Raw genomic sequence first — 18,964 nt, forward strand, 5'->3', positions numbered from 1 at the left:
GACTGTGTTTGGTTGAATTCTATTTGTTATTTTATTTCTATGTGGTATATGCCTAAGAATATGATAAGAAAGATGTCCCCTTAAAACAGAAGATGTTAATTTGGTCATAACTTTAAAAACATCTTTATGATCTTCGTAAAAAAAAATTTAACATGTCCTTTTTGGGTGCTAAAAGTGTATCTTTTTTTTAGTTTCTTTTATATCTGCTAATTTTTTCTTGTAAGTGCTAAATGCAAGTAATTTATACAGTGAGTTACGATTTGAAATATCACAATCCTCCCTTTACAAAATAAAACAAGTGCCATAATAGAAGGAAATGTAAGACGTGACAGACTGATCCTCATAAATCCAACATTCTTCAAAATGTTGCCTCTACTTTATTCCAGTTCGTCGGTTTCGTTAGAGCCGCTTAAATCTCTGCCGACCGTGTTTATCCCTATGATAGCCATTTAGGACTTTAAGTGGGTGAAAAATGTTGCCGGACGTGGCTCGCTTTGTGTTGTTTCTCTGCCAATTTGGATATACGTGCGGATGCCTAGTAAAATATGTTATTCTCGGAATAGCGGGCGGGAGGGTGAGTTATAAGGGTGCGACAGCTAGGTGTGGCTCCCAAGTCGTCGATGCGGCGATGACGGTGGTGTTTTATGAGCGGGGTGCGCCGCGGCGCGGGCGCGCCTGCTAATTTTGATAAAAGCCTCGTCCGGGCGCGCCCGACCACCGACTGCAGCCGTCAGCCACCAATGCGACCGCTAAATAGTCCAACATCTTTTAATGCGCCCCGAGTTCGATTATAATATATACACGTTTTAAATAGGAGCAACTATGCCAGAGTCGGTTGGATATGTACGTATGACTTCGGCCTCACTTTCGCATGAACAAAGTTCGAGCCTCCGGCACGAACGACCTCGTCAAATTGATCTATGCTGCTTCAATGTGAATCAGCAGAAGGTACTGCACTGCAGTTAGTTCACAATGTGATCTACCTTTCCTTGCTTGCAATCCACTTGTCTAACCAACCCAATCGATTGATTACGCTGACACAAACAAGCAAAATTCATCTATCTTAAAAACAGGTACCTAGTCTGTACGCTTTAAAAATTACTCTGCATCTTGTTCTCGAAATGATAAAAGAAGCATTAATTGACTTTAATGCTATTTGTTAATCAATTTTAACATGACTGCTTTTTGTAACATTTAGATGAACCAAACAACAATGTTAGATCCATTTTGCAACTACTTTCTTCATTCGTCCAGACGTCATTCGTTGTGTCAATCAATGTAACGCGATCTCTTCCGTGACGACGACCAATAATTAATTAATAATGTTTTTTCCCGACAAATTGGCCGATTGGCGCAGTGGGCAGCGACCCTGCTTGCTGAGTCCAAAGCCGTGGGTTCGATTCCCACAACTGGACAATATTTGTGTGGTGAACATGAATGTTTTTCAGTGTCTGGGTGTTTATCTATATATTATAAGTATTTATGTATATTATTCATCAGTTATTTTAGTACCTTATGGGTACTACGTGGTACTACAAGCTACGCTTATTTTGGGACTAGATGGCGATGTGTGAATTGTCGTAGTATAAAAAAAAAATCCATTTTGTTGCATTTAACAGATCCATACACAAAATCAAAGTTCTTCTTCATCAATTCAATTTTATATTCAAATATCTATCTATTAATATGGAAAATACTCCTCTCGGTGTATAAGTTCTAAGTATTTCAGCGAATCGTGTCTTCAAAATACCTAATTTTAAGTGAAAAAGACAAACAGTATATTTGACTCTATTTGTGTTTCTTATAAAATATTGTAAATTGCTCCATTCTATATTTTCGTGTTCCACTACATGAGTTTATGCCTTAACATTGGTTTAGACGTATTGTTTTCTTATAACGAAGACCTGATTAATCATGACAAAGTGTAAAAATATATATTTAAAATACTCCCGTCTCTGCATTTTAAAAAGGTTACAGCGGTTTGGTCAATTCAATGCTATAGAAACATGTTTTGACTTTGTGTAGCAGTTTGATGAACAGACGACAAAAGTGATCCGTAGCGCAGCTCTATTGCAGCAGTTATACTTCTTCCTCAGTTCAGACGACGCGTCACAGTGTCGCGCTCTCTTCCTGAGTGACGACGACAGAGACCATGAATAACGTTTCTGTTGACAAATTGCTTTCGATTTATTTTAAAGGCGCCTACACTAAAACCACAGATCTTTATAGTGTGTTAATTTTATTATCTTTTGATATTAATATTCTTTATCCTTTTCATGCAAATTCGTATGAGAGGGATTGATTTCATTATGTTCAACTTGTACCAAATTGTACTGAAATTGTAAAAATATGAATTATTTTGCAATACATCTTCATCATCTGTTGCAAAAGGAGGATGACAACAAAGAATGATTCGAATAACGTATTTTTGAATGTTTATGTACAGAGTACAATAAAACTTATTTTAAAGTCATACCTATTTCGCCAATTAAGGGGAGTACTGTCATAACTTTTCGCAAAATGTGTTAAAGCTGTACTTAAAAATAATGGCAAGTGTTCGTCAATACAAATATCAAGTTGTAATTCTGACAGGGCGTGGGTGACGTGGGCGTGGTTTCGCTCCGCCCAACTTGAGCCCGCCCTCGCCCTTTGCCACCTTTTCATGAAAATCTACAGGCGCTCTATCGCGAAGGCAGTAATAGGTACCCAATGAAATCGCGTAATTAATAACACGAACAAGTTTTTCATTCGTTGTACATGAAACATTACCTAACTTACCTGATCGCGGCCAAGAATTCATTACATGATAATAGTTATATTTATTAAGCTCCAGCGAATGACGTAGACTGACCTTAACTGAAAAATTGCCAAGGGAGGCATAGGTATATTTTTGTTTCACAACGTTGTCAACAAAATGATTACGTTGAAATTGATTACATTTAGCCGCTGATAGCGTGAGAGATGAGAGTCGGCGAGGTAGCGGCAGCCCGCGGGGCAGATAAACTCGTTAGAGCAAGATACGTCAGCCACGGCGACAGCGACTGAGCGCAAGCCGCGGGTATCCCAGTAATCTCGTTGGACTTCCGACCTCGTCGACTCTGATTCTCCCTAAATTAGCTTTTGTATTCGATCGACAATCTAATTGTGTAACTTCTGAAATGTTTTTCTTTGCTCCTTTATTGTAGGTAAATGTTCCATTATTCTGGGTAAACAATTACGCTGAATAGATGTTTAATGCGCAGGTATCGGGCTCTGCTCGTAGATTGTAGAAGCACCTCGCAGTCGCCGCTAAAAGCTTCTTGTTGACGTAGCGTTCGATTCGAGAGGCACAGCTACGTTCTTGTCGCTGTAATTGATTGCTTTGTCGCGTAATTTGTTTGCAGTCGCGACGCCTAGAGCGAGAATTCCTCGCGGGAGTACTGCTACGACGTCCTCTCGTCATCGTCCGCGTAAATAATAAATGTCTCCGACTCCCTAACACGGCCACTCGCCGCCCGCTCCGTGACACAGCATCTATTCGCCATTACTACTTGAATTGCTGATTATTACTTTTATTCATTACCAGGAGAAAAGAAAAATAACACCGGCGCCAATATTAAAAAGCTTGTTTACAAAATTACCACATGTCGCCGAGGGTATTTACGAGTACCTCTACAGCACAAATGTAATCAAATAATATTTGGATTGCTCAAGGCTAAGTTTTAAAAAAGTAGTGACACTGTCGCTTTGCTTAAGCTACTGCTATGCAAAGATCATGTTACTCATATGGAGTACGGTTCACGTCTCCAAGGCCAGGGCACCTTAATAAATTCTCTACATTCCACCATACTCAGAATCTGGCGGTTCGGCTTGTTGACGATCCCAAAATTACCATCAAGTCTTAAAGTAGAGCATCATAGAGACCCATTTCCCGTGTCTTTGCTATCTGTAACAATTAGGAAGAATGATTTTAAATAATACCAACCATTTTCCTAATCTCTATTTGTACGAGCTAATTAAAGGGTCCGGAGAACAAAACACCTCAAAAGCCGGCCTCGCATTATTATTCTTAATAGTTATCCTCCTGGATTAGATACTTTGGTACTGTAAAATGTTCATGGGCAGCTAAAAGCTTTAAAGCTGTTTACTATCGAATCTTTTTAGAAACTTGACAATTAGTATTAATATCTTATTTCTATTTGTAAGAAAAACAAAATCGTATTTTTCTTCAGTCTAAATTCTCCTTTGACTTTAATGATAAGAAAACCTGCCAAGTTATTACTAAACAATCGCTAAATACGGCACGGAATCTCTCAAAACGGTTAAAGCTATGATTTTGTAAAGCGCACAACAAAGCATCGGGTGAGCAGACAGAGCTGTGCACGAGCGTTCCGTCACTAATAACCCCGTAATTGGTATCGAAGCTCGCCGCAGCCGGATTACTGAACGTCTAATTGAATGCGAGACGGTGCCACGCCGCCACCTTCCAGCGACACGACTTAATTTTGTTGCGGTCAAGTTGGCCAGCTTAGCGCACGTGCTCTCCCGCGCGCCAATTACATCACCTCGCTACATTGAACAGCAAGCCCGCGCCGCGAGATCAAACGCGGATCCCCCACCGAAGGAGACTTAAGATCTGCTCGCCCGCGGAGTTTTGAACGCAGATAATCATTTCGTGTCAATTAGCTAATGAAAAATGAAATAGGCACCGGAGTGTAGGAGCACCGTAATTAAAATTACCCTGATGGCTGGCATCTGTTTCGAAGTTTACCATCACTTCACACAGAATGGGATTTTACTAATCATTTAAATGTAGCCAGCGATGTAGATAATCATTATTTCTTAATATATCAGACGAGTTAATGTCCTACCTCTTTTTATCATAAGAGAGGTGTATGTAGTGCTTAGACCCGAGGGTTGGCGGGCTGTGTAACGCCTCCTCTTTAAATACCGATATTGCCAGGTGTTAGTGATAATGACCGAGACTGACGGAGACGTTACTCTAATAAGGCCTATACTTAAACCAACGCATTACATTGTTATATGCTGTGCCAACGAGCTACATCATCCTCCGTTACCTATATCACCGCTTCGGAATAGCGTAAGGTAAAAGTCTGTTTCAATAATCACATTTTCCAAGCGTACGCGTCATTATTATCATAATGGATACGCATAGCAGATAGATCATTTTGTGCCAAGGAATATCTGCCTGATTTGTAACTGAAACAGTGCTACACGTGTGGGCAGGTGGCAGGTGGTAGTGATGGCAGCGGCAATGGTAGTGTTATCAAGTTGTATCGGCGTGTTTACACCTCGCAGTAGGTAGTGGCGTGCGCGCCTGCCCTGGAACCACGCCAACTAATCTCCTCTCAACAGGTAAATGGAGCCCGCCCGGCTGCGGTGACATCACACTCTTATTACGCTCTCTGTTATCACTGAATCACCTCATTCTAAATATCTACATGCTATTCAGAGTACATAACAGACGTGATTTACGACCCCGGAGCTTTTTGAGTGGATCACACATTTAGTAGATATTAAAATATTATCATTGCATAACTTGTATCATGTGATATTCCCTTCCCAGCCAGACTAACTTCCTATCATATTTCTATTCATATCATATTCCTATTATATTTCGGTGAAAAAATTGTTTCCGGTCTTAAAAACCTTAACAAGGCCCTTCCTTGTTAAGGACCTTCTTTGTTTAGATACGAACATGCTCGTCCAAACCGCCGAACTTGCCCGCCTTTAAGGCCGGTCTCCGAAAAATAGCTTTAAAAATGTTTAAATGATTATTTATAAATTATTTTTTTTGTGTAGTATTTAAGTTTGTAAATGATATGTTAATATGCCTGATCGTAACTGTGGAAAGCGATAGCTACTTTAACAGTTTGTGGTCATCGCCTTTGGCACTATGAAAGGCTTAAGATATAATGCCGTATCCAAAATCCGGCTGTTGTAAAATTTATATTCTATTGAGAATTGGAAAGTTCAAAGGTTGAAAACTCTAGCTCCCAAAAATTATAATATCTATTATCTAGCATGTATTTTTTCTGGTTTTTCATAATTCGATAGATATACGGCGGTCTTTCTATCTAAACTACGGTAATAGAAACCACCGTATCTATGTAGGCACGAAGGTATCAAAATTAGTATATTATTGATTAAGTTAATATTTTGTTGCTGATCTGATGTTATAATCTCACTAAAAAGCTTAGAACACTTTTTTGTAAAATTAAAATAGAAAATCCCGGTAGCCGGTAGAAACATCGGACAGCGATGCGGCTTGTTATTAAGTTTTTAAACGATTGTGTTAATTAGCGCGCTTCGCAGAGAACAGCCCTCGAGCGCTGCAACCACGGGTAAAAAACAATAAGCGATACGTTTCTCTATTAATTAAACATACAGTTTCCTACTACCGGACTCTCTACAACAACAGCTTACCTCGTTCGGCCACGCGAACCTCACACTTAGCAATCCGACTACGAATTAGAATTTTTGAAGCAAAAGTACCTAAAGTCCTTATACTTTTATTTACTTTAGTTGTTATTAAGTTTGATCATCAGTTGAATACAAACAAAACATTGAATTACAGAATCTTCTCTAGAAATAGCATAAGATCAAGAGGTCCTGATTTCAAATCACTATAGTTACATGAGAGTAATCTAAAGTTCCTGTTCTTTAAACGTATGCGATAAAAAACCTAAATTCGTGTTCTCCTATTGTTACAGCAGCTCTTTCGGTCACAACAAGCCGCGGCGGCCGGCGGGCAGGCGGCGGCGGCACAGCTGCAGCTGCTCCAGCAGCAGCAGCAGCAACAGTTCCAGCTGCAACAACAACTGGCCGCGCAGCAGGCCTTCACACAGACGCCGTATGTCATCAACGCGGGGCAAGAGGGTGCGCCCTACGTGAGTGCGCTCATAGCGGGCGTGCCGCCCTACTACGGAGTGGCGGCGCCGTGGGGCGTGTACCCCGGCCTGGTGGCGCAGCCGGCGCAGCAGCAGGCGCAGCAGCCGCGCAGGCCGCTCACGCCGCAGCAGGGCGAGCAGCAAGTGAACGGCCAGGGCCAGTATGTGATCCCCTACTACGACCCCGGCTCGCTTGTGATGGGCGGCCGCAATGGCACGCCGCTGAGGCTCGTGTCCCCGGGCGGCGTACTTGCGCCGAGGCAGTACCCGCCGGCGCCCGCGCACCCTGCTGCCACGCCCGCCTCCGCGCAACCGCAGCAGCAGCAACCGCAACCCGGTAAGTCCCCTCGCGCATCCACACGGACATTACAACACACACACACACATTTACACGACAACAGCTGCACCCACACACTATTGCGAACGGCGGGTTGCACTTATGTCATGGTTATTGCAAATTGTTTATTGATGCAACATAATTAGCTCTTCTTAATCTCCGTTATAACATTCTGCATTCTTAACTGGAACAATAGTTTCAATATTAACGGATCTGAAGTACATGCGTATGTGCAATAGTATAGGAAATCATTGAATTAATTATTTTTATCGGTTTTATAAGTTTTATATCCATAAAATATGATTTTTGTACAAAAAATATGTACATTATTTAAAACCTTGCCTTATGATAAGAAAAAAATCCATGACATTTGTATCTAAATTTTCGTAAGTCACTTGTGATACAAGAATGCTTAGGTATTATTGTATATCTTATAACTACTTTAAATTTTATCTAAAAACAAAACATTTAAATAAATGAAGAATGTTTTAAAGGCAAGTATTAATGGTTCCACCATTGAAGTTGTAGAAAGATATGTTGAAACAAACTGTGTATTTCAAAAACTTACAGCACCCTTATTTTATACAATACCGTGCATTATATATTTGGTAGACAAGTTGATTACCCAAAATTATTAACTTTCACGAATCAGAAACCGGTTACTATAGTTTTCAAGGTTAGGTAACGCAGAACCACCTTCCTAAATTTCAGCTTCAAGCAGCCTCTCAAATTACCTCGCGGAATTTCAGTTAGAAATTGTAAATTATATATTTTTATTGCAATAGTAAAGCGTATTTAAAATAATGTTTTTCCGTTTTTGTTGTTATTTGAAGTGATCAAGTGGTTAAACACACCCGCTTAGGGTGTAATATTCTCTCTCCGTTTCATTAGCAATTTTTTTTTTTACCCTTATCCATCGTTGTTGAAGATATATATACAAAATTCTAAACTTACATAAAATAAAGAAGTAGTTCCAAAGGCAAAGATTTTATTTAGCATACGTTATGATACTGGTTTGAGGATATCGTGTAGGAGCGCATGAATATTTAGATGTTATTCTAAGTCTCGCCTAGTTGTATTTTGCTATTATGTAGTATAAAATAATACCACGTTTTTCGATGTCATTTCCATCAAATTAGAATTTTGTTACTTTGAAATATATTATTATAATATGAGGACATTTGAAATTAGCTGCAAATGTTAAATCTTTTGTATAGAAAAATTCAAAGGTATTTAGTAATGTTTCTTGTAGTGGTGACAGAATGGATCTGCTCTCGTTAAGTTGTGTTGTTTAAGACTCCATATGCGGTCACCCTACAGTAGGCAAAAATTTACATTTTTTTTTATTTTCCTTACTAAAATTATGTATACGCATGCTCACTCTTAACAGTCGGTCAGTCATATTTTGTACATAAAATATATAACAATGCTTTATTAATGGCTTATAATTTTGCAAGTACTCAAGTACAATAGGTACTTGAGTACTAAAGTACCGGTTTAAATCATAGTTTTTCATATATTTTTATTATTAATACTCAGTAAGGTAGGTATGTAGTATTAAATTACATCGTTAACCGTAACATCGAATTTTATATTTGATGAGTAGTTATTTTTCGAAGGCTCATTAAAATGGAATGATTTTGAAAAAGTATTCCGTAGCTAGCCAATTTTTTTCTTAGAGCACTAGATATGTAATAAGCGCTCAATCAATAAATTATTAACGACCTGTACAAAAAATAATAGAACTGTTAATTTAGCTGTTCCCGTATTGAAAGTGTTCATTTTACCTGCTCTCAAATGAACAAGTTTATTGATGTGTATATAGCAAATTGTCGAATCACATATAGAGGACGTTCAAATTTGTACATACGCGGTGTACAGAGATGAGCGCGTGAGCCACTGTCGGAGGGCGGCGGATGAGGAGAGCGGAGAGCAGAGCGGAGAGTGGAGCGCGGAGGTATGTTGTTCCAGGCGGCGGTGCGGTAGCCGCGCGGCGCGACTCGCTGGAGTTCGGAGGCGGGCCCGCGGGCGCGCTGCAGGAGTACGCGCGCAAGTGGGGGCCCTCGCCGCTGTCGCCGCCGCTCGGCGCCGCGCTGGGCCCGGTGGGCCTGCGCCCCGTGTCCGCCGCGCCCGGTGCCGAGACTGCCAAATACAGGTGCCGACACGTCCGACGAGCCACGTCCGCGCCGCACGCACGCCGCACTCACGCCCAGTTAGGACGTTCACAACGTGGCAAAAAAAAATATACATCTTTTAATCCTAAGATTAATGATATGTCTTCACTGCGTTCCTGTATTTGATACCGCCGGTATCAAATACTAGTTTAATGCGGCGAATACTTGATTTCAGTTGATTCATTAAATAAACTTAACTACTTATTTTTTATAATACATTCACTCAGTAGTCGGCTAAAAGTTTTGTTTGGTTAATGGTATGATTTCAACATCACTACAAATTCTCAATGCAAAATACGATATTGATTTGCCACGTTTCTAGGTAGAGTGATACCTAGGTAGAGCGCAGCGGACACCAATATTTAATCTTAAGATGGTCACCATCTTTGAATGAGATAGATGCAAAAAAATAGAAAACAAATGTAAAAATTCATTTTCGTATACGCACACAGTATTTTATGTGTTTACAATTGCTTTTATTTATGATGTGCCATATTTTGGAATGGTGTGTCGTGCGTGTTGCGTGTGACGTACCTATATTCTGTGTAACTTTGTAAATAGCTTTGTAAAGTTCATTGTACAAGACTGCCTAATCACTTTACTACTACTCGTGTACAGTTGATCTGATGTTAATTACATCTTCATTTCTGCATGCACATTTAATTTAACATTCCTCATTATAAATTCTAATATAATGCACCTACGTGTACAACATGGCTGCGTGGATTACGCGCGTACTTCATGATACGAACAGTTGTTTATTTATTTTGCAGAACCGTCAGCAATTTAGCGCAGGGCTTAACATCGAATGGTGGAATGTTCGGATCATCATCATCGTTATTGAGCAAACTTAGTGGGGTCGGAACTATCTCAGGTTGGTACGGCATTAGATCGATGTATTTACAGCTATTCACAAACCGTTTGACACTTACTTGTTATTGACGATAAAATTATACAGAGTTGCCCCGTAATGCCTAGATACTTACCTATTTGGCGAATGCTATCCTATATTACGTATAAAATTGCTAATATTTTTATAGTTTGTATCTGGAATAACCAGGTTATTAATTTAAACATGCCAACGAAAACTTATTTTTTGACAATATTGCACTGTTGTTACTATTTTTATAACAGAACATTTTCAATATAAAAAATATACATGAACATTGAAACTACCCCTGAGGCTTTGTAAACGGGAACGAGTACTATGAAATTCGGGACAAATTCCCGCAATCCTAGTTTTGATTCACCATTGTACATTTAAAATCTAGCTGCTTTCCTCTATTTTTTATTCGACCGACTCTTACAAAAAGTGCTACGAACAATTCGACGCGAATGTGTTTTCGCCTATGTTACTCGAACTCCTCGTCAAATCTAGTCTTAAACCGACGATCTTTCTTAACGCGCTTTCATTATTAATGTAGTTATACTGTCATTGGTCTCTTTTCCGGGCATACTATGCCCAATTTTATAAAGTGATATTTGAATATTTAATGGCAAACAGTTTAAACAAAAATCACATTTAAATCAAGGAAAGAAACGGGCATCCTTTTATTTTATAACTAGCTGCATGCTAGTTCTTCGTCAGCGTTCATTCCGATTTTTTACAAATCCCGTTGGAACCGTTGGTTTTCCTTGGATTAAAAGCAAGTACCTATATGTTACTCTCAGTACTTTTAACTAACTTATGCCAAAAATCAAGTAGTGGTTGCTAAGGCGTAAAGGAAGGACAAACAAATACATTTATAATATAAGTAAAGATATCAGTCTGTACTAAGTTTACAAATTATTATGTTACAACAAAAAAACGTCGAACACTTTATTCCCTTATATGTGTAGTAGTTTTACGTCTCCCTGCCGTTATTCTATGTTGCAATATTTAGGTACCTAAACGGACGTAGGCATTAGGTACGGTGTTACGTAAACAACTGCCTCAGAAAATACATATCAGTGAAAATACAAAAGATTTCTGGCAAAATAACTCTGTGATTGGCGTATTAAATGAAATCTATCAACATTGTTTAATGTGTAGAACTTCTGCAATAATAAAATTTAATAAAGCACTCTTCATAAGTCATTTTTATGCTTTGATGCCCTATGCCATGCTGTTCTACCCCAGTGGGGAAGCGGTGATAGCCTTGTGGTTTGGACACATCAGCTCCACTTTCGGGGGGCAGAGTTCGAATTCCAGCACCTTTAACTTTTCTAAGTTATGTGCGTTTTAAGTTAATAAAATAACACTTGCTTCAACAGTGAAGGAAAACATCGTGAGGAAACCTGAGAGTTCTCCATAATGATTTCAAAGGCGTGTAAAGACATCAAATCAATCCGCACACGACCAGTGTGGTGGACTACGGTCTAAACCCTTCACATTCTGTGAGGTGACCCATGCCCAGTAGTGAGCCGGTAACGAGTTGGCAGGATGATGTTGCCCCATCCTTTAAAAATGAGAAATTGTTGTAGGATTGTTTATTTGTCTGTCTGTCTATAAAACCTAATTGTTAAAAAGGGGTCGAGTTATAGTTAATGTTAAAATTGAACATTGATATCTACATAGTATGTCTGTTAACAATAGTGTGCGCAGTTTTTTTTTTCTTTTTAGTTTTCGTAATCCGTCCGTAAGGGTGCCTGACAGGGATCGCTACTTAGCTTATTTTTTGTAGAGTATTAATAAATAAATACTGTAGGTTATGTAAAAGTATAGTTAATGTTAAAATTGAACATTGATATCTACATAGTATGTCTGTTAACAATAGTGTGCGCAGTTTTTTTTTTCTTTTTAGTTTTCGTAATCCGTCCGTAAGGGTGCCTGACAGGGATCGCTACTTAGCTTATTTTTTGTAGAGTATTAATAAATAAATACTGTAGGTTATGTAAAAGTATGAAGTTTCTGTTTCAACGCAATAGAAATAATCCTATTTTAAAAAGTTTTACTAACTACTTTTAGTCTGAACCCTTTTACCTGAATCCCTAAATTGATTATATCCTTGGTATATCATAATTTCCAAGTTACTCAATAGTCGGTAAAGGTAGGAGGAGCAAATATTATCACTATCTAAATTGCGCTGTGCCCACTGTCTATTCGAATACCAAGCATATCTACTACATTGATTGTACGCCAATGGTAATGTATGTCGATCCATAAATCCATACATTGACGACAAAGACAAACATTACCTTAAACTTAAAGGCGTGCCGCTAAGCGACTAACCGTTTCGGTACGTTGTCGCGTGGAACCCGATTATGAGATATGAGTTTAATTTAACTGCCACACCCCTAACAGGTTAGCCCGTTACCATCTTCAAGGCAAGGTCTAATTTGTAGTGGATTAAAAAAAACGCAACATTCTAACTATTTTGGACGCGTCTCGAAAAACGAACCTAGGTCGTGATTCGTAGTCAAACATCCACGTTGGTGTTTCCCCAAACAAAATGTGCGTTCTAGTTAAACTAAAGGTAGCGAAATTTTGTAATGTAATGTAATGTAATGAGCTCTGTGAAATCAACGTTTTCGCTAGCCTTAAAATGACGTCAACTTTAAAATCATTAACATCAAGTTACTTATTTCTCTTGGCTTAGAAAATGGAAAATAAGTACCTATGTCTCTACAATGATGCAACAATGCAATATATCTAAGTAACTATTAATATATAATTCTTTTACGACTCTTGTTTTGTTTCGATCATAATATTAAATGATTTGTTAATAAAATCCGTCCGTATGTGAAGCCAAAGTTCTAACCAGTAGGCTATCACCGGATAATAAAAAACAATTTGAATCATGTGAATAAACAGCAACCACTTTTGCGTTTTGCTTTTGTCTTCGTGAGATAGATCTACTATAGGTATAGGTACTCTGAATCATCTACCTGATGATTCAGAACTTCTCTATGTACAATAACTACAAAAAGTCAAATGTACTGTACTAATATTCAAATCGGAGCAGGACAATTGGTTTGTTATCGATATTAGGTCCGGACACCACCTTGTTTTTTTTTTTTTTACCAATGTAGGCAATAACGGTTTATAAAGGTTACACGGTACGGTACGGTAACGGTAGACAAGGCCGCGGCAACATCTATTTGAAAAGAAGGTAATAATATAATAATTCATTTTCGAAAACTAGTACGTTTTCGAAAATGAATTATATTATAAAAATAAAATTGACAATCCTTCGAAACATGTTTAGGTCGAATAGACTCGTTTTGTATTCAAAGTTATAGAATTTCTCGACAGCGTGTTTTTCCCACGACGTTATGGGTATAGTACAGTTGCGTGTACATTTTGCGTGTGTTTAGGGGACAATGTATCTTTTCTATTTCTCTTAAACCTGGAAATGTTTGGTTTAGTAGTTTTTTTACAATTTGGCAGACAAAATACTTACATTGAAATTAACAAATTGGTACTGTAAATAAGTTAAGCTTACTAAAAATAGGCCAAAGCTTGGTTAAGGAAATGTTATATGTACATGAAAAACATATATGTGTTCATAGTGACTAATTTACTGATCTATTTATATATTTCATACCAGGTCCCAATCTGCTAAGGCAATTGTGTTTAAGTGGTCGATGACAGAAAAAAGGGGTAGGTTAATAAGGGAAATTTTTAGATTTTTGAAATATTTGCGGCATATAGGGCAATTGATGCGCGCAAAGTATATATTTTCCTTATAGGGTAGGTAGGTAGGTAGGTAGATGCGCCACATGAACCAAAATAGAAGATCTTATCAAAGTTCTTTTTAACTCACAATGAGACTATCATTGTGAGTTAAAAAGAAATTGGTTCATGGAGCGCCCGTTTAAAAAATCGTCACTAAATAATAATCTTTTTGAGCATTTATCGCTGACTTACTCTATTATTTATTACGTAAATATAATTAAATAGTAATATATACAACGTGTAACAGAATTACGAAATAATATTGAAGGAAGCATTAGTATATTTCATAAGGAATCACCCTATAAAATCATTAAATCATTTTTCCATACAAACGAATTCAAAACAACCTTTGTGTTTACTTATGACTACTGAAGATAAAAGCTCGACACGCGCATAGTACCTACGCTCTGCAACGCTTACCTAATAAAGTGACATATATTGGGCTATATCTGATATTTATATTTTCTGTAAAAACTATGGCAGTTTGCTCAAAAACTATTAGGTATTCGATTTCACAGAAAAGTCACGTTTTAGAGATAGTACATAACGTACCTATAAAGCCTGTAAAGTAATATTTCTATTTTAATTAATTTACACATTGTATATATATCTTGAACTAAACAAATGCATTTTAAAGTAGTCTGAACCTCCTTTAAATCATGGAACGATAAATCAAGCACAAATAAAACTGACTTCGAAAATAAATCTTTTGGTTCTTTGATATTCATTCGTACTTTTGGTCATTGACCGACTCTTGAGACACAATTTTAAGTGTAGATAGGGGCCTGGTTTCTATATTTATAGAGAACAGGCCCTAATACTCCCAATTTTCACGGATAAAATTGTAAAATGTTGCCTTACGATGCAATTGAGAATTTGAACTCTGGAAAATTATATAAAACTCTACCTCCAATACAATATCATTGGCCTTTTTTTAATTGGATAAATGTTTCGTTTTACAGAATTAGTGGGTGGTGGCGTTGGTGGAGTGGGCGTCGGCGTCGGCGTGGGCGTTGGGTCGGTAGGCACGCTGGTACCGGGCGACAAGCCAGCCGCAGGCCGATCGCGACTCCTGGAGGACTTCCGCAACAACCGCTTCCCCAACCTGCAACTACGAGACCTGGCCAACCACATCGTCGAATTCTCACAGGATCAGCACGGGTCAAGGTCAAGTTTATTTTTATTTATTTTGTAATCCATCAGTGTGATGTTTCAAGATGTTTGGATGTTATTTACTCAAGCACACGCATACACTGCTGGACGGATTCGGCTAAATTAAAATTTATACACATTATAGACCCAAGGTCGTGATCCCCGCAAAACTTATAAACTTTATATATGAGACCAAAGCGTCTTTAATTTTGCAGATTGTAGCAGTATAAGCAATTTTTTTTAATATATTCATTTAATAGGGTTTAAAAGATTCCTAAAATGTAAATGTGAAGATTAAACTACAATTTAGCGCGGCAAGCATCGGCAGGAGTCATTTATTCCGCAGAGAAATGATTTTTTTTTTTATTTTCTTTCACTGTTATATCCACTCTGAGCCAGGGCATATGGGTATACGTGTAATATAAAACAGTGTGCACTTCTCCTTTTCGCTGTTGCCGTACGTTTGCTGGTGGACAAGTCAATTTCATAAATATGATAAGAATTATATATATATATATATATATATTAGGATAAAAAATTGTCTCCTGTCTATGCTAGCCCTGCTTTTGTATTTGAGTTATATTTAATGTTTAAGCGGGGGCCACGTGTACGGAATCGATACGAATCCTCTGAATTTTTAATACTCTCTCCTAGTGTACCCACCCATACCTCACATCTCTTCAAAGATAATGAGAGGACTTTATCCACGATCTTAACCGAATACTGAAATACCGAATTTAAAAGCTTAGGTAATTCAATAATGTCTGTACAGGATTTTAACCTGTGTAACTTCCCACAAGTTTCCATTAATTTAAGATTAATCGCAATAATCATATGGTGAATAAATAATTATTAATAATTGGTATATTGGAACTAGTTTCTAATGTATTAACATTTATCTACGACAATGTAGTGAACAGTTCTGTGTTTACACTATACTCGATAAACTGCCAAAGTAAATGAATATCGCTTTACAATGAAAGATATCACAGTTTTTTTATTAAAGAGTTTAATAATGTGAATGCTTACGAGGTTATAATCCTAATTATGCCTATCGATAATATAAAAATCAATAGGTACGTAGGTTTTATCTTAATTGCATTAAAACATGTTAATGAGGTTACATGGCTAGCAATAGCTTGGATATAACAACTGGTCTGGTATTTGTTCTCAAATTCTTAAGTCGATCAGCTTCATAAAGATTTTTATATTTACAAAACTTGCGCGAATCGTTTAGTAGGCTGTTCATTATTTGTATTGCAACACTGCTGTGTGAGTAGTGTTGTTTGTGTGTTGTGTGAGGTGTACTTTGAACTGTAATTTTTTCATACATCTTTTCTTATTGCAGGTTTATTCAACAAAAACTAGAAAGAGCAACAAGTCAAGAAAAACAAATGGTATTCAATGAAATAATCGGATCAGCATATAGCCTAATGACAGATGTATTTGGAAATTATGTAATTCAGAAATTCTTTGAATTCGGCACGCCGGAACAGAAAACAACGTTAGCGCAAAAGGTAAGATGATATTTCATGTATATAACCATAACTTGACAATCAATTATTTAACAAATAGTGATATAACTGTAATATATATGTTTGTATTACATTCTTATATAAGGCGTATGAGGCATTGTGTATGCTTCAGTGAACCGAAGCTACCCATTGCACAATGTTAATTAATAATTCTTACTTTCACAAAATAATGAATACTTAAAGTAAAACTAATTAACTATACGTATTGATTATGATTGACTGGCGGTTTTCTGTTTAGGATAATTCTATATACAAAGTTAGATTGCCATGGATTTTTTATGTTATTGTAAATTATTTAAATACACGCTATCTAAGAAAAAAATACATTTGATAAAGAATCAGAGTATCATTAACTACTTTCACGCTTAAACATAAGATTTCAAAACTTAAGTTCCCCTAGACTCCATGTTGTCTAACTTTGCAATCAAGAAACACCAGTTCTAATTTAGACACATGCCTAGTTTTGGAATTGGAATTTTCGGAAATTGTCTTCTGCTCATGCTAGCCGTCCTGAATATAAGCGATAAATATTTATAAGCTATTGCTTTATACTAAGGATACTGCACGATCACCTATAAGTTGACTTGAATAGCCGTCAGGCCCTTTTGAGACCATCCACAGGATGTCGAAGAAGCTAACCAGGCTGTAGCCTCATGTAGTGTCAATGTCGATATATAACGTTTATTATTATTAAAATGTTATGTGTAGCAAATGGTCTAAAGAAGTTTGTTTGAAGCATGGTTGCGATAAGCACTGCACGCCTTTTTTCTTAAAATTATTAATTACGAAAAAATAACTCAACTTGATTGTTGAACTGTTTAATATTAACAAACGTTGTTAGTTTATTTTTTCATTACTACTTCTTATTGATAGACCACCGACACATAAAATAGTAATAGCAGAATTGGTGCCCGGATGTGTGTGCGGGCGTGTAAGTGTGCGTGTGTAGTGTAACGTGTATGTGCGCAGGTGCGCGGACACGTGCTGGCGCTGGCGCTGCAGATGTACGGCTGCCGCGTGATACAGAAGGCGCTGGAGTCCATCCCCGCCGAGCAGCAGCAGGAGGTGGTGCGCGAGCTGGACGGACACGTGCTCAAGTGCGTCAAGGACCAGAACGGAAACCATGTAGTGAGTGTCCCGTTACGTACAGTGCGCGATAGTGCTCGGCCGTGGTGCACTCTTTTAGACCCCATCAATATCCACGATCGCGAGTGGAGTACCGGATATTAATTAGAATCTAGAAAAGCGTCAACAATTCAGTTTTTAGCTAGCGCATTTATTTGCAGCAATGATGCGAAACTTCGCGATAGTTCTCGTTTTAATACTTCTGAAATAAAATCTATTTCATTGGGGGAGGAAGAATATGTTCGACGGGGGAAAAAAATTAGGCGAAACTCATATTTGCTGCATTATCAGATTTCACTAATAAACTTGATAATTTCAGGTAATTTGGCACATTGTTTATTTTCAGGTACAAAAATGTATAGAATGTGTAGAGCCTAATGCACTGCAGTTCATAATAAACGCGTTCGCGGGGCAAGTGTACGCGCTGTCGACGCACCCGTACGGCTGCCGCGTGATCCAGCGCATTCTCGAGCACTGCACGCCCGAGCAGACGGCGCCCGTGCTCGGCGAGCTGCACGCGCACACCGACCAACTCATACAGGTGAGTGCGTCTGAGCACACCACTGCGGTGCTGTAGCCTTAGTACAAGATTTTCAATCGAGCAGTCGCCTCTGAACATCGAAGTATCATGTAACTTTTTTGCATGACATTAAAGCACAAATTTGCCTACAATTCTTTAGCTCAGACTTTTGACAGAACTTTAAATAACAAAATTCAGAAGTGCTTAGAATTTGCGACTCTTAAACGAGTGGAATTAGTTCCATGTTACTTGACGATAAAGAGTACACACGAAAACGATTCCTCGATAGCGGTCATCATGCAAATCGTGTACTAAGAGTACTGCGCCTCCTGTGTCGTGTGCCACTAACGCGCGCCCTGTGTAGGACCAGTACGGCAACTACGTGGTGCAGCACGTGCTGGAGCACGGTGCGGCGGAGGACCGGTCGCGGCTGGTGGCGGGCGTGCGCGGCAAGGTGCTGCAGCTGTCGCAGCACAAGTTCGCGTCCAACGTGGTGGAGAAGTGCGTCTCGCACGCGACGCGCAACGAGCGCGCGCTGCTCATCGACGAGCTGTGCGGCTTCAACGACAAGTGA

The 18,964-nt window shown here is 38.4% G+C and overlaps 1 protein-coding gene across 4 annotated transcripts in view; it reads left to right on the forward strand.

Moving 5' to 3' along the window:
- LOC120623404 (maternal protein pumilio) overlaps positions 1–18,964 on the forward strand; it is a 106,672-nt gene that overhangs the window by 86,301 nt on the left and 1,407 nt on the right. For all 4 annotated transcript variants that reach the window (XM_039889419.1, XM_039889420.1, XM_039889418.1 and 1 more), the window contains 8 exons: positions 6,714–7,227; positions 9,199–9,382; positions 10,175–10,275; positions 15,021–15,225; positions 16,559–16,727; positions 17,715–17,873; positions 18,217–18,411; positions 18,755–18,960. In XM_039889419.1, the coding sequence (XP_039745353.1) occupies positions 6,714–7,227; positions 9,199–9,382; positions 10,175–10,275; positions 15,021–15,225; positions 16,559–16,727; positions 17,715–17,873; positions 18,217–18,411; positions 18,755–18,960 (1,733 nt within the window). The remainder of the gene's footprint in view (positions 1–6,713; positions 7,228–9,198; positions 9,383–10,174; positions 10,276–15,020; positions 15,226–16,558; positions 16,728–17,714; positions 17,874–18,216; positions 18,412–18,754; positions 18,961–18,964) is intronic.

The sequence above is a fragment of the Pararge aegeria genome, chromosome 4 (genome assembly GCF_905163445.1).
Source record: "Pararge aegeria chromosome 4, ilParAegt1.1, whole genome shotgun sequence".
Taxonomy (NCBI): domain Eukaryota; kingdom Metazoa; phylum Arthropoda; class Insecta; order Lepidoptera; family Nymphalidae; genus Pararge; species Pararge aegeria.